A 15,478-nucleotide genomic window follows, 5' to 3' on the forward strand; every position below is an offset into this window, starting at 1 on the left:
GCACAAGCTGGAATCAAGATTGCCAGGAGAAATATCAATAACCTCAGATATGCAAATGACACCACCCTTATGGCAGAAAGCAAAGAAGAACTAAAGAGGCTCTTGATGAAAGTGAAAGAAGAGAGTGAAAATGTTGGCTTAAAACTCAACATTCAGAAAACTAATATGGCATTGGGCCCATTACTTCATGGCAAATAGGTGGGGAAACAGTGACAGACTATTTTTTTGGGCTCCAAAATCACTGCAGATGGTGATTGCAGCCATGAAATTAAAAGACACTTACTCCTTGGAAGGAAAGTTATGACCAACCTAGACAGCATACTAAAAAGCAGAGACATTACTTTGCCAACAAAAGTCCATCTAATCAAGGCTATAGTTTTTCTAGTAGTCATGTATGGATGTGCAAGTAGGACTATAAAGAAAGCTGAGCACTGAAGAATTGATGCTTTTGAACTGTGGTGTTGGAGAAGACTCTTGAGAGTCCCTTGGACTGCAAGGAGGTCCAACCAGTCCATCCTAAAGGTGATCAGTCCTGAATATTCATTGGAAGGACTGATGCTGAAGCTGAAACTCCAATACTTTGGCCACCTGATGCGAAGAACTAACTCATTTGAAAAGACTCTGATTCTCGGGAGGATTGAAGTCAGGAGGAGAAGGGGATGACAGAGCATGAGGTGGTTGGATGGCATCACCGACTCAATGGACATGAGTTTGAGTAAACTCTGGGAATTGGCAATGGACAGGGAAGCCTGGCGTGCTGCAGTCCATAGGATCGCAAAGAGTCGGACATGAATGAGCTACTGAACTGAACTTAATGCTCTTTAACAGCATATCACACTGCATAAAATCAATATCTTGTGGCTCAGCTGGTAAGGAATCTGCCTGCAATGCGGAAGACCTGGTTTCATAATGTTGTTCTTCATCTATATACCAAAGCTATGAGAATGTTGTAATATCCAGAGAGGGACATATTAGACACCTAACATTTATAATAATAGAAAAACCAGTAGCCTTTGAAAGTGTTCTATAATAGTGAAAGCTGAATTTGGGGGCTGAATTGTTAAGGAGTTTTGTAATGATTCTCTTATCATCTAAATGTCATGCTGAATAATTAAACTCAGTAGCTGGTTGGTTTCATTACTGCCAATGTGCATGACACAAGAGCTTATAGTAAGCTGCTTCTTTTCCTTCGCTTTCTTTTTTAAATTTATTTTTTAATTGGAGGAAAATTGCTTTAAAATGTTGTGTTGGTTTCTGCCATACAACCACACAAATCAGCCATAATTATACATATATCTCTTCCCTTTTGAGCCCCCCTCCCCTCCCACTGTCCCACCCCTCTAGGTCATCACAGAGCACCAGACTGAACTGTCTGTGATATATAACAACTTCTCACCAGCTGTCTGTTTTACACCTGGTAATGTATATATGTCAATGCTACTTTCTCAGTTAGTCCCACATTCTTATTCCTCTTTTTAAAAGGGATTTTAGGGCAGACATGACTTTCAGAAGTTTACAATTACTCAGTACAACTGTGCCACCTGGCTGCTCATTCTTCTGTGTTCTACTATGTACAGTCCACTCATGAATCCAGAACTTGTACTTGACCTGTTATTTCTCCCAAAGGACACAATTATAGACAGAAGTGGAAGGTGGAATCAAATAGAAATAGAGCACAAATGGGATTACTTATTTTTTCTAGTTGCCCCCTCTGTACTTTTTCTCTCCTTTGTTGATGAAATTGCTTTTTGGGAGAACTCCACAGACATAACAACTGGCATGAACCTTACACAAAGCAAGAACTATTCAAATATTTGTTTAAATTTTACAAGTTTGTATTCAGTTAGGTTTTCAATCAGTTTGGACATAGAAGGTAGGACACACATGACATTACTGAGACAGTTAAGAATTAACACTACTTGAAAATTTTGGAGCATGTTATATGCTTGGTGACATTATTGTGTATAAAAATTATCTGTATTATCTGTATGTTCAGTGTAGAAGAATAAGGTAATCATCATTGCTTATATATTATTAGTACTTTCTCTTTACACATGGCTTGAAAACCGACTATGGTTAGATATAAAACAAACATGTAAACACATATTTCCAAATAGATAATAACAGACAACTTGTTTCTTCATTGAAACATGTTGCCTTAGCATATTCTGTTAAGAATATACACTAAGATGTATTCAATATTGTATTCAGTAGTATAATGAAAACAACATGGAAGTGCTTATGTTAAAATGCTCTTAAACAGAGATTTTGAAAACAGAAGAATCTTTGAAGGTTTATTTTATTATTAATATAACCAGATAAAAGCTGAAGCAAACAATCCATGATGTGGTGCGGTGCATGGACTGAATGGTTGAACTCTTGACAGAAATATGTCTAGAAGAGGTTACTACCTCAGGTGAAATTAATTAGATAATTGAAAATATTTATTGGTGTTCTGGTAAAGCCACCATCATAGTACTCATTGGGCTATTTAAGTGTTTTTCACCTATAATTTAGAGGAAAAAATTTAAGGTAGCATGCACACATCTAATTTGTTTAATAAGCATATTGAATGACTTTCTAAAATATTCTTCTGTTGTAACAAATATACAATAGATTATGAGTTATATACATTTTGGTTTTATATAAATGAATATGTAGTGAAATTTGTAATTTACACTAATAATTTACTAATATTTATTGATAATCTTGCTAATTTATAGTTTATTTTTCACATTTTGCCTTTTTACATTTTTTAATATCTGAAGTTCCATTCTTTAGGTTATTTAAGTGGAAACACATTATAGTAAGGGATATACCAGACAAAGGAGAGCCTGTGAGTTCTCTCAGTAGCATATTCTGTTGATAATCTTAAGGAGAAATTTTGTTCCATTTTTATCACTCACTCTGAAGACTGATAATATAGTTGCTTGGGAAACATTATTTATGCTTTGTGGTTATTACTTCTGCTGTTCTCAACTTGAAGCACTGCGTGTGTTTTTGTGAAGAATGTTAATACTTGATTATAATCATAGCCACATCTCTTTTGATAGGCAATTTCACTTTGAGAATAGGTGTAAGACTTTTAGTGTTTTGAATGTAAATCGCATCTATCTCATCAGAATACAGAGTGTTTGAATGATGAATAGGGTTTATTACATCATGTTTATTAAAACTAAGAAAACTTTTTCCAAGCTTATTGGTTTTATGCTTTGGCTTGTTTAAGATTTTTAAACTTCCTATATGTCCTGGTAAGGCATGACCAAAGTCTTGCTTAGAATTTGAACTATATTAGAGGATTAATAAATATTTATAGTAGAATGAATGACTATCTGATACACATCTGTGTAACATACAGAGATTTCTGTTGTAGCAAGTGTAGCTTTCTTTGTAGTACTCGATGTGCTGATCATCTGGCGTAGACGGTAGTGCATATAAAGGTAAATATAATAGTAACAAGGAGATGGAGATGGCACCTATCCCACCAGTTCTTAAAATAGTTATAAAGCTACATTATATAAAATCTTATATGAAAGGCACAGGTTTTATTTTCCCCACTCTACATGAATGAAATACAGTCTTAGGCAGTTTAAATCACTTTCTCAATGTGGGTGAAAGAGCAAGATTCATACTCAGGGTGTTCTGACTTCTAAGCTCACTGAAAAAAGAGTGCCCTGGTACTTTGAGGTCACATGTCTTTATTTTTTAAAAGACATATATTAACTAAACATATTTGTAATGATGAAACAACATAGGAAAATTAAAATCCTTCAAGTTAATTGATAGATATATTTCATTCTGATAAATACTGGAAACATTATATCTTTCTGTTATGATTCCAAAATAGTTTATTAATTTCTAGAATCCAAAATAATAATACATGTTTGATTCATAATTGCCATTTCCTCTTTTAAACTTTTTAAGAATTTTTATTTTCAATTAGTTTGCAATTTCAGAAGTAATACACAATTAGGCTATAATTTAAAAATTAAAAATTTGACCACCCTTCCAATCCGGTTCTTTTCAGAGATAGCAATTGTCATGGCACTTAAACTTTTTCCCAGCCTCCAATATACTTATATATACTCAGAGAAAATATCAAGCATTATAATGTGCTTGTTTTTTTCTAACATATATACACTGTGCATATTATTCTGAGATTTTTTTTATTCTATAATATATTCTGGCAGTCTTTCCAACTTATCTTGTATAGATTCACCTCACATTGTTCACTTTCAAATACATGAGAGCCATCATCTCGATCTTCTCAAATGTTAACATTTCTGTGCTTCTCAAGGCCACAGGGTTTTCTTTCACCATAACTCATATTGAATAAAATAACCCTTACATTATTTTTTCTTTCCTGAAAGATAGGCTTTAGGGTACAACAGAAAAAAAAAAAAAAAAAAGATTAGCAACGACGATTTAAACTACAGCTACTCCAGTAAAAGATTTAGTTGCATTCTAAATTGGGTTGGTTACCACACTCTCAGTCCAGGGTCATATACATCTTTTAAATTTTAAAATACCTGTGAATGTGCATATGATTTTACAATTTGATCATTTTTTTACAGGATCTGATTTTCCTATTGTACTATTATATAGATTAGTGCAGCGTATATTCTGTTTCTGATTACACAACTCTCAGCCTTTTAGGTAGTTTTCTGTGTCCTTTTAAGTTCAAATTGGATGCTTTTACTGTATTATTCTAGCGATAGAATCTGTCTCTTTACTTTGGTTTGTTTTCAGGTTTCAGAGTGTTATGCCTCATGCTTTAAGTTTCACAAAATTATAACCCAGATACCTGTTTAAGTTGATCTGATAAAATAAGATCTGTATAAGATTTCCTCAAAATTTTCAATTCCATTGTTCTGTCAAAATCCAAAACCCTCCCTTAGAATCCAGTGAGTTCTCTGGAACTCATATCTGTTTTGCCTTTAATCATCTTGATTACACACCAAATTGTCCAGGGCTATGCCTGGTCAATTAATTCTTAACTTTCAATTCTTTCATTTCAGATTGGATATGATTTGGTGACTGAATAACAACAACACATCACATTGTAATTCTATGTTTGTGTGATTATTTGATTAATATTTGTCAGTACTTCTAGACCTGGGTTCAATCCCTGGGTCAGGAAGATCCCCTGGAGAAGGAAATGGCAACCCACTCCATTACTCTTGCCTGGAAAATCCCATGGATGGAGGAGCCTGGTAGGCTACAGTCCATGGGGTCACAAAGGGTTGGACACCCCTGAGCGACTTCACTGGCTGGCTAGGCTGTGAGCCCTGTGAAGAGGGCAGGGATGTTCTCCATTTTGTTACCAATTCCTACTATCTGGTACATACTAGGCTCTTCAGATGAACTCAAAACATAAGAAAGGAACAACTGAAGAGGGCTTGAGATCAGAGCACAGACAGAGAAGTTAGCCATGAAAATAGTATATGTGCTGCCGAAGCGAGCACTAGCCTTGAAATAAATGGTGGTTAGGGGAAGAAAGTGAGAGAGGGACAGAGAGAGGGAGAAGTGGAAATTTTCCTTGAAGACAGAGGAGATAAATTTAAGATATTTAACCAATTTTCTATAAGATCTTTTTCTAGTTTATTTTTTAAATTATATCACATAATATATGAACATTACACAGCACTATTTTTTTCTTTTTGTGTAATTATTTCAAAATTATACTGTCTCTCTGTAATGATTTTCTCTTCCTATCTTGGTCTGGAGCTGTAGCTTTTAAAATTTTATCCTGGATATTTTGATCTCCAGATTATTTTTCATAATATGATATAGTGCAATCATTAATGTGAGATTATACCTATACATAATATACACACAGAATACCTCTCTCTCTATATATATATGTAAATATATATATATAAGACTGCATACTCTGAAGATCAATGATTTTTAGTGTGTTTTTGTGTGTAAAGACTCACACATACACACACATTTTGAAGATCACTATATGATTTCATTTTATGTTAAAGCATCTACAGAGAGCTTATATTTGCTACTCCTTCTCTAATTATCACATTATGCCCAAACCTTGAAAAGTTTACTCTCTTGATGTATTTTAATAAAGGACCCTTAGAGCCTCATATTTTTTACCCTTTCTTCAAAGTCTGTAGATTATCTTGACTTCTATTTCCTGAAGACATATCTAATGGAAACCTTAAAAATACCATGTCAGCTTCCAGTGGTGGGAAATGGCTGGAAGTTGTAATTAACGGGAAGATGAAATTTTACTTTCAAAATGAATAATTAAAATTCAGAATTCTCTTTGATATGTTTGTGTTAAGGTTAATTAGAGTTTTGATTTATAGTGAGGCATAATGAAAACATTATTGAATTAGGTATTATAAGACCTGAATATTTGCTTGCGCTTCACCATTTATTAGCTTAATGACCTTGGGTAAGACAGTCTCAGTCTCTTTCACCATTGATTGAAATGCGTGGTTAACAATATCTTTGCTGCCTACCTCTTTATAGTGTTGTCAAGATGAGATAATACAGGTGAAAACATTTTGTAAACAATGAAGTGCTATATGAAAATGACTATTGTAAAGAACAGTTAATATGTGCCAGACACTATATTAAGCATTGATATTATTCTTACAGCAGTTTTATGAGATAAACAATGTTAATATTTCCAGTTTTACAGATCAGGAAGGTGAGGCTTACAGTACATAAGACACCCGAGTGAACTCGCACCATTGATGAGTGGAAAGGACAAGATTTGAATACAGATTTGACTGACACTAGAACCAGTGCTCATAATTTCACGATTTTTGTTACTCAGGTGAATAATAATCGCTTTATAGAATGATGCGTGAACTGGGTGAGGCAGTAAAAACACAATTCTCTTTCTCATCAGGCATGCATTCTAAATGTGAAAACAAAATAATAATAATAAAAAAAAAAGAATATCATGGAGTTCTAACCATCGAAATATGTTTTTCCTTTAGAGTTTAATTGTCTTGGATCCACTCACAGTGACTGAGGAGGAAATAAGACCGTGCCTAGAGAAACGCCTTGAAGCCATTATCAGTGGGGCTGCTCTGTTGGCCGACTCCTCCTGCACAAGAGATTTCCATCGGGAGCGGATCATTGCAGAATGCAACGCCATTCGCCAGGCTCTCCAGGACCTGCTTTCAGAGTGCATGAGCAATGTAGGTGACTGGTTTTCCCTGACCCCATACACTGGGAATGTGTTGAGGCTCTTTGTGTTACAAAACGTGATAAATTGTGAATGAGTACATGATATTACATGGATTGAGCTTTTGGGTTGGCTTCTGCATGAACTGCTCCCAGAGTACAGCAAGGAGATAGGAGTTTTTAGGGATGGAATTCAACCAGAAGGTTATTTATACTTGATTGTTTTGCTTGATACAGTATCTAAATTCTAGTTGGAGAAGGGAGTCAGGACTGGAGTTGCACATCAATTTAAAGGATGAAAAGAAGACAAAGAAAAGGGCAGGTTGCTCAGAATTACGTTGTTGATTAAGAGTTAAAATTTAGATGGTATTGGGTAAAGTCAATGCTGTAGGGATCAGGGGACATTTAAAAAATTTTTTATTTATTTTCGGCTGCTCTGGATCTTCCTTGCTGTGCACCTTTTTCAAATATGATATAATGTCATAGATTTCTTGCAATTTTAGCTCTCTCTCAGGAATATTAGAAATGATGTCTGAATTTAGACAAATGCAAAAATATTTGTTTCAAGGTTCTTTTGGTATCATTTATGATGTAGTCTTTATATATCTATATATCTATATCTAATATATATATTTATATACATCCACCTAAGGAGTATCTATGACTACTTAGTTTCATTTTTAAAATAAGAAAGTCTTAAGGTCATCGTCAGCTATATATTCAGTATCATGGGTATTACTCCTTAAATAATAGAGGTAAAGAAAAGAAAAAAATGTATAATAGAAATATTTTGTTCATCTGCTTTAAGTGGGATAATTCAAGAGTTACGAAGGTATATTTTGAAAATAATGTGTTACAAAGCATACCATTTTTTACATTTGAGGTTGAAGATTTAGGATTATTCAGTATAAGTAATTTATGTGAGTAATTGAAATGTGCTAAAATTAGTTAGTGAGTTTTAAGGATACTTCAACACATTTGATGTATCTCCGTACTCTTAATATTTGATGACTTTGGCTCCTGACCAAAAATCTCTAGCCCGTCAAGAAATCAAAGTTGCAAAGCAGATTTTGTTAATAAGAACATATTAATAATGTCATGTGCTGTTTCTGAAGCTGGAATATCACCATTTTTAGCATATAATATATTTTTAGTGAAAGATTTTAAAAGGAATTCACCAATTCTAAGAAACTCAGAAGATAATATTGGGTTGAAATTCCTTCTCCCTTGAAGTATAAACAATTAAAATTATTATTTTCATTTTGTAGATAAAATATGATAAAGTTACATATATATAAGTTTATTTTATCTATGAATTATAAAATTGTAGGTAAAATAATTTTATTAAATATAGATAAAGTTATTCTTTCAAATACAAACACAGCATGCACATGCACATACTCACCTACATATATAGGCAAGGATGGCTACATAATCGTGGAGCCCAGTGCAAAGTGAAAATGTAAGGCCTGTTCAAAAGCAGGGGAAAAAATGAAAGCTTTTGCCTTTTTTAACAGTCTTGATTGAGCCAAGAACGGTTATTTTTTTTTTTTTTTTAAATTTTTATTTGCTATTTAATGTTTGGTTCTCTAGGGCATAAGGATACTTGCAGGAGCACATAGACACCCTCACATACTTTTGTAGCCCTACCCCTGACTCCCACCCTTCCTGCTTTGTACTGAGGCCCCCACCAGGAGTGGAGGGTGGTAGCAATTGCTGGGTTGGGGAACAGTTGGCTGAGGATCTGTTCCTTGAAGCACTGGAAGTCAGGACTGCTTGTGAGTCCAGGACATATGCTTTATTGCCCCATCAGACTTCACTTCAATACACAAATTCAAAGATTATTAAGAATTTCCAAACTAAAATCCAAGCATGGGGCTCCATTCTGAACATGGTGACCTTTGCCCAGTTACAGGCCACTGAAGCTGTTCCTGTATGTAATAAACATGTATCACTTAAAAATAGTGTTGATTTTGTAGCTTTCTTCAACTTTGGGTTAAAAACTTTTCATATAGAGAGTGAAGTTACAGGAGCATTCTGCCTTGGGTGCAATCACTGAGAAGGTGCCTCACCTCTAGAAATTTATAAAAATATTAAAAACAATTAAAAGTTGCTCTGCACCAACAATTCTCAAAGTCTGTGATAATGTTTTTCACAAAAAGTTTCACAAATTTTCACAAATTCTCTAAATCCTAAATAATTGCAGTGGTTATTGTTGAGTTTTAATAATATATATGTATGTATAATTCAAATTAGCACATTTTTATAATTAGCCTTTAATAAACATTAGATTCTTTATAGATTTAAACAGCAGATTCAGTATGGACAAGGATGACACAGTGATTATAAAGACAAAGAGCTAGAAATAGAATTACTTTAATTCTGTTACTTCATGTGATCACTAGGAATTTTTATTTTAATTTTAAAATTCTAACAATGAAACAGTATAAATTGCAGGAGGTAATAATTTTCTAGGTAAGTGAAAATTTCATACATGAAATATTTTATTCAATTTGAATAATAACTTTGAAATCTGTTTCTCTTCTAAAATTGTCAATTGCTTTAAAGTTAAGGAGCCAATCAGGAAAATAATGATTATCACTGAAAAGTAATTTGTCATATAGAGGAAGGGGTCTTTTAAAAAGTGTCTATTCTAGGTATCAAATATGCTAAGTAAGGCGCAAAAATATGAAAATTTTTGTCTTCTGCTTTTTTTTAAAATGAGGTTTTAATCTCATGTTCAATTTCAAGGCCCATTTGTCAAATATACAAAACTTATTTATGTTACTAATATCTTTCTGTTAGATATTTTGGTTTAAGAAAGGTAAGTTCTCTATTATGAGTGAAGTGGAAAGACTTTTCCATCTATAGCATCCAAATAATTGAGATCAAAGGTAAGTAGCTTTTTTTTAACTTGTCCAGATATTATTTTAATTTTCATTTTTTAAAGGTAGACTTAATTGTAAGAATTCAAATATTTCCATTATTTAATTGATTAGATTGCACTACTCTTCATGATTGATGGACACTTTTCTTCTTCCTTCTTCTCTTTCCCATGTTTCCTTTTCTCTCCTTCGGGTAAACGAGTGCAAACACCCTACTTAGTAGCTCTCCTTCATGGCACTATCCCCTTTATAGCTCTCATTCTTGTTGGAGTTCCTGTGTTTACCTATTTGTCTTCTCCACTGGTCAGAAGCTATAGGAGAGCAAGGGCTGTATCTCTGGCCCTACCACTGTGCCTTTCAGGTAGCAGGTGTTCAGTAATTACTATTTGGAGACAGGTAAATTGAATTAGTGCTTGCTTCATCTCAACTTTTACAATTAAATTGACAATGTGCCCGAAGCATTTAATTTGTATTTATTTATTATATTTACATGAAAACTGTGGAGAAAATGTAGGGAGGTTTAATGGTGAGAACAAGAGAACAGGAAAGGAAGTACGCAGAGGTGAGAAAGCTTGTTCTTTGGGTGATCTAAGATTATTTATATATTCATTTTTCCTAGGGCATAAGGCTAAATATTTGTTGAGGAAGGCACTTTTTTTCTCAGGGAATGAAAGACTTGGTGTGTGTATGTGGATAGTGTCTGGTATGAGCTGCCCTCATGTTGGTATAGAGATGAGAGCACGAGAAGCTAAAGTTACGCAGTGGTGGTCTACAGGATCAGAAACCTACTTATATGCATGATATATTAATATTTTATCGATAAGTACAACCTATGAATAAGCAAATCTGTGCTTATAACATTATGAAAAAGTATCCAAAGTCAGTATAATAGTCCCTTTTTTATACAAGTGCAGAATTTTGGGTCTAATATGAGTATTTGAGCAAGCCAATGAATATTGGAATTAAACAGCAGGAACCACTGTGGAGTATATTATCAGAACAAATTTCCAGGTTTACTTTTATTCTAGATTTCTATCACAAAGAATGCTTCTCTATAACTGTTTCAGTAGCTGTAATGAAAGGGAATGTACTTTCCTGAAACTAGCTGAACTCAAAACTTTCTTAGAGTTTGCTCAAATATTTTAGGACAACTCTCATACTGAAGTCTTCAACTTATTAGTTTAAGGAGTGTTGTGTTTCATTAGGAGTGTTGTGTGGGTCTGACTTGCTTTTCAGATTAGTTTGGAGCTTTTGTTATTGAGCTATGTTGATAGGGTAAATGCTTAATAATAATTCAGATGCCATGAAAATAACCAGGAAAAAAAGCAAAGTTAACTCTCATCATGATCTGTGGATCTTTTATGTGAATGTGATTTCAGGGCTTCAAATTTTGCAAGTTTATTGAGTCCAGAACATATCAACGATGTGAAATAAATATAGTTTATGTTTTTCTCAAGCTCAATTCATGGGACCAGTTTGAATCTAAATAACTTTTTACTTCCTTAAACAAATCAGCAAGTCTCAATCAGTTTTGACTGAAGCTGTATGTTCAATAAGTTGGATGGCATCACCAACTCGATGGGCATGAGTTTGAATAAACTCTGGGAGTTGGTGATGGACAGGGAAGCCTGGCATGGTGCAGTCCATGGGGTCACAAAGATTTGGACACGAATGAGTGACTGGACTGAACTTAGTAATAAATTAGTAATATGTGAGTCCAGATGGGTCTATAACAAATAAAATAGACAACTACTTAAACATATGATAATATATGTTTGCTCTAATATTTTCATTTTAAACATACATATATATTCTTTTCTGGAGACCGTCGGGAATAACCCATTTCTTTGCCTTTTCTAGCTTCTGGAGATCATCCACATTCCTTTGCTCAATGCCATCTTCCTCTGTCTTCAAAGACAGCACTAACACACAAGGTTAGTGTCTCTCTAACCTTGCTTCTGCCCTCACATCTCTTTCTCTGACTATAGCCAGGAAAGGTTTTCCACTTTTTTAGGACTCATGTGATTAGATACAGCCCACTGGTATTATTCAAGATAATCATCCCATCTTATGACCCTTGACCTTAATTTCTTTTGCAAAGTTCCCTTTGCTGTGTAAACGTAACAGTCATGGGTTCTAGGAATGTGGCTATGGATGTCTTTGGGTGGCTCATGGCCATGTACCTAGTGCTAGTCTTTCCTAGTCTCTTCTGTAGAATCATTCTCAATCCTTATGTTTCAAATCCATTGTAGTTTGTATCCCATGCTCATTTTGACTGTGCTTTCTGCAGGCAGATCACATGTCTGTTTTATTTACTGTTTTATCTGAAGTCCCAGGTACAATGCTTGGCATTTTTATTTTACAAAATACAAAAAAGATATTATATTTTTTAATGAAAGAATGAATAAAATTATTACATATTGTATATGCCATATAATGGCATATAAATGGAATGACTTTCAAACATGTACTAAATTTATATAGAGACTTCCTGTTATAAAAGCTCTTATTTTTCAAAGTATAGGTCTCTTCTAAAAATCAATATGAATATTCAGTAATAAATTTTCTCATCACAGTCTCTACATTTGGATCCACCTCTTATTATATTACAAAACAGGATTTTTATTCATTAAAAAATGTACTCCAGAGAATATTCAGTATTAGAGAAAGTTTAGCTTTTGTCTTTTAAAACATAGAAGTTTATTTTCCTTAGATATTTCTGCCGATTTTGTTATGCCTCCAGGATTGGTTAGGTCTAGCCCATCTTCTCTAATGTATAATATAATTAAAGAATTTGTCACCTAGATGGGGTGGAACAAGGAGGCTCTCTAAAGAAGGAAGGATTTTAGCAGGAAATCAGTCACTTTTAAATGGTGATTTCTCTATAGCAGGTTAAAATAGAGTTGGAGATGGGTGGTCATCATACTTTAGCACTAAGAATTAGCAGACATGAATATTTTTCTGGTGGTGGATTGAAATCCTGTTGATGTTAACTTTGTATGTGTTGTTGAAGAGAAGATCATCAGGTGATGTAGAATTATTATTGAAGTTAACAGATTGGTGCTTTACTACAGAAGAATGTTAGAGAGTTGAATGAGAGATGGCACCACTAGCGTACATGAATACTCTTGGGCTACATAAAGGGCCCAATTTGTATTTGCAGACCTCACTAGCCTGATGTTTTCTTTTTGGTGTTTTATGTGAAAGCACATTGTATTGTTGATTCTTATTACATATTTGTTAAGTGAGTAAAAAAGCAAATGAATTGCTTTTGTTATTTAGAGACCAATTTCATTTGTATATCTTGGGTTTAATTCATTCCCAGTCTTGGGGAATTATACAGATTCAGTGAAGACACCAAAGATTTGGTGTCTCTGAAATCAGAGATTATGGAGATTTTTCACCTCTCCCTTGAAAAACCGTTTTGAAAGTAACTTCAGCCTTATTGCTCAAGTTAAAGAGGTAAAGCACTTAAGATGATCTGTATGCAATGACTATTCAAATATTAGAGACAAATTAGAATTAAAATTCTAAAAATGTATAGGCAGCTTCCAAGTCTATTTCCTTTTCTTTCCTTCCTCCCTCCTTCCTGCCCTCCCTCCCTCCCTCTCTTCCTTCCTTCCTTCCTTTCTCTTTTCTTTTCTTCCTTCCTTCCTTTCTTCATGGACTGCATATTAGAGTTGATCATTATTGGATCAGTTCACTGTTTTAGAAGCTTTATGTTTTTTATCCTTAAGTTTGTCAATGATGCCATCATAGTGACTAGCTTTTGAGTATGTTGAAAACCATGTGTTTTAGTTTATAGATCTGAATTTTACAACCTCAGCTTATGAAGAAGTAAGAGGAGGAAGATAAGCAAATAGTTTCCTTACAGGTTTGTATAATAGTAGATATTCTAAAATCAGAGAGATGAACCAAACTCAGATTATAACATGAAATCAAAATTCAAGAACATAGAAAGGAATTGTCAAAATCAAGGAGACTGGAGACAGATTTTGAAGTTGTGATGTAGAAGCCAAGAATTCAACAATTAGGGAGTTGAGAGAAATAATAAATGGTGGAGTTCTGATTAAATGGCTAAATTTGATTTTGTATTCCCTGCTTTCTTTTCTGTGCCTTTTTTAAGGACAAGGAAGTGGGAGGTATCTAGTCTATGAATTGTTTTACAAATAACATGGTATTGTTGTTTCAACTGCTTTGGGATTTAGTTTTACTCTTCCCAAAGTTTCCTGAGTTACTGGAGGACTGATTTTTAAATAATTACTCAATCTTTCTTAACAAGCTAATTTTGGAATTATCCAAATCTGGCTAATAAAGATCATTCTGCTATTTAAGAGGAATTTATGCAGTGCTCACTGGGGAAAAGGAGGCTTCTAGATTCTTCTTTTGAGGGAATGAACTCTTCCCATGGGTCTTTTATTTGTGATCTAATATTTTAGTCTTTCTTAAAAATTAATAGAGAGCCCTGCAGAGATGTAGGCTACATGATTATTAAATTAATAAGAAAAGCTAAAATAACAAAGGTAGGCAGCTATAATTATTTTTAAAAAGGGGAAGAGCTCTATCTACCTGGATAGAGCCAGAGCACAGGAAGAGAAAGAGGTTATTTGCATAAAATAAAAATAACTAGAAAGTAATAGAGGATATCATAAAGTGGCAAGACAGTTTCTGTGCAAAGAAAAATACATAGATGGATGTCCCTAAAGATTATTTGCCCTAGACCAGAAAGCCTGAAGGGTGAGAGTCTTTTGTTTCCATCTTCTGCCTTCTAGCAGAGACAGTCATGATTTCTAATATTTGTGGAGCAGGTTAGTCTTTCACCTTGTGGATTGTTTCAAATGTCCCTTTCTCAAGAAATGGATTCCTTTACCGGCCAATGTTCAGACACTGCTCATATAGTTCTCAAAAGTCTTTGCTATGTGTTTTTTTAAATCCTGGGCTTTATTTAGATTTCTTTGTTACATAAAAAGAAAAACAGGTTAAATGATAGAAAAGAAAGGAATAAATAGGAAGCAAGAGTCCTGGCATGCAGTGTCAGTTCAAACTTGGACAAAAAATAAGGGTTCTGAGCCTAGCATACTTCATAGCCAGGAGATGATACTACAAAGAAGAGAAAGAGTGCTATCTTAGGTCAGGTAACCTGGAGATTAAGGGTAGCATGAAGGTTTATTGGAGTACTCTCTTGGGAGTTATACATGGAAGGCAGTGAAGAAGGCAGGATTGGGCAGAGGGAGAAGGTGACTTGCAACAGAAATCTCAGCCATTCTATGGAAAGACCTGGAGATAGGCTGGCCCCTCACAGTTGTCCCAAACTGAGGAGAGAATCTTTTTGTCCTTACAGATGTTGTTCCTAACCTGTGGGCCAACCTTGGAAACAGTGTAACCTTGTATGGGGCAGTTCCCTGTAGCTGATACTCAGATCCTGGACAGGGACA

General features: G+C 34.3%; 1 protein-coding gene across 6 annotated transcripts in view; it reads left to right on the plus strand.

The window, feature by feature from the left end:
• CTNNA3 (catenin alpha 3) overlaps nucleotides 1–15,478 on the plus strand; it is a 1,829,362-nt gene that overhangs the window by 476,103 nt on the left and 1,337,781 nt on the right. For all 6 annotated transcript variants that reach the window (XM_043476813.1, XM_043476816.1, XM_043476818.1 and 3 more), the window contains exon 7: nucleotides 6,969–7,172. In XM_043476813.1, coding sequence (XP_043332748.1) covers nucleotides 6,969–7,172 — 204 coding nt within the window. The remainder of the gene's footprint in view (nucleotides 1–6,968; nucleotides 7,173–15,478) is intronic.

This window comes from Cervus canadensis, chromosome 8 (genome assembly GCF_019320065.1).
Source record: "Cervus canadensis isolate Bull #8, Minnesota chromosome 8, ASM1932006v1, whole genome shotgun sequence".
Classification (NCBI taxonomy): domain Eukaryota; kingdom Metazoa; phylum Chordata; class Mammalia; order Artiodactyla; family Cervidae; genus Cervus; species Cervus canadensis.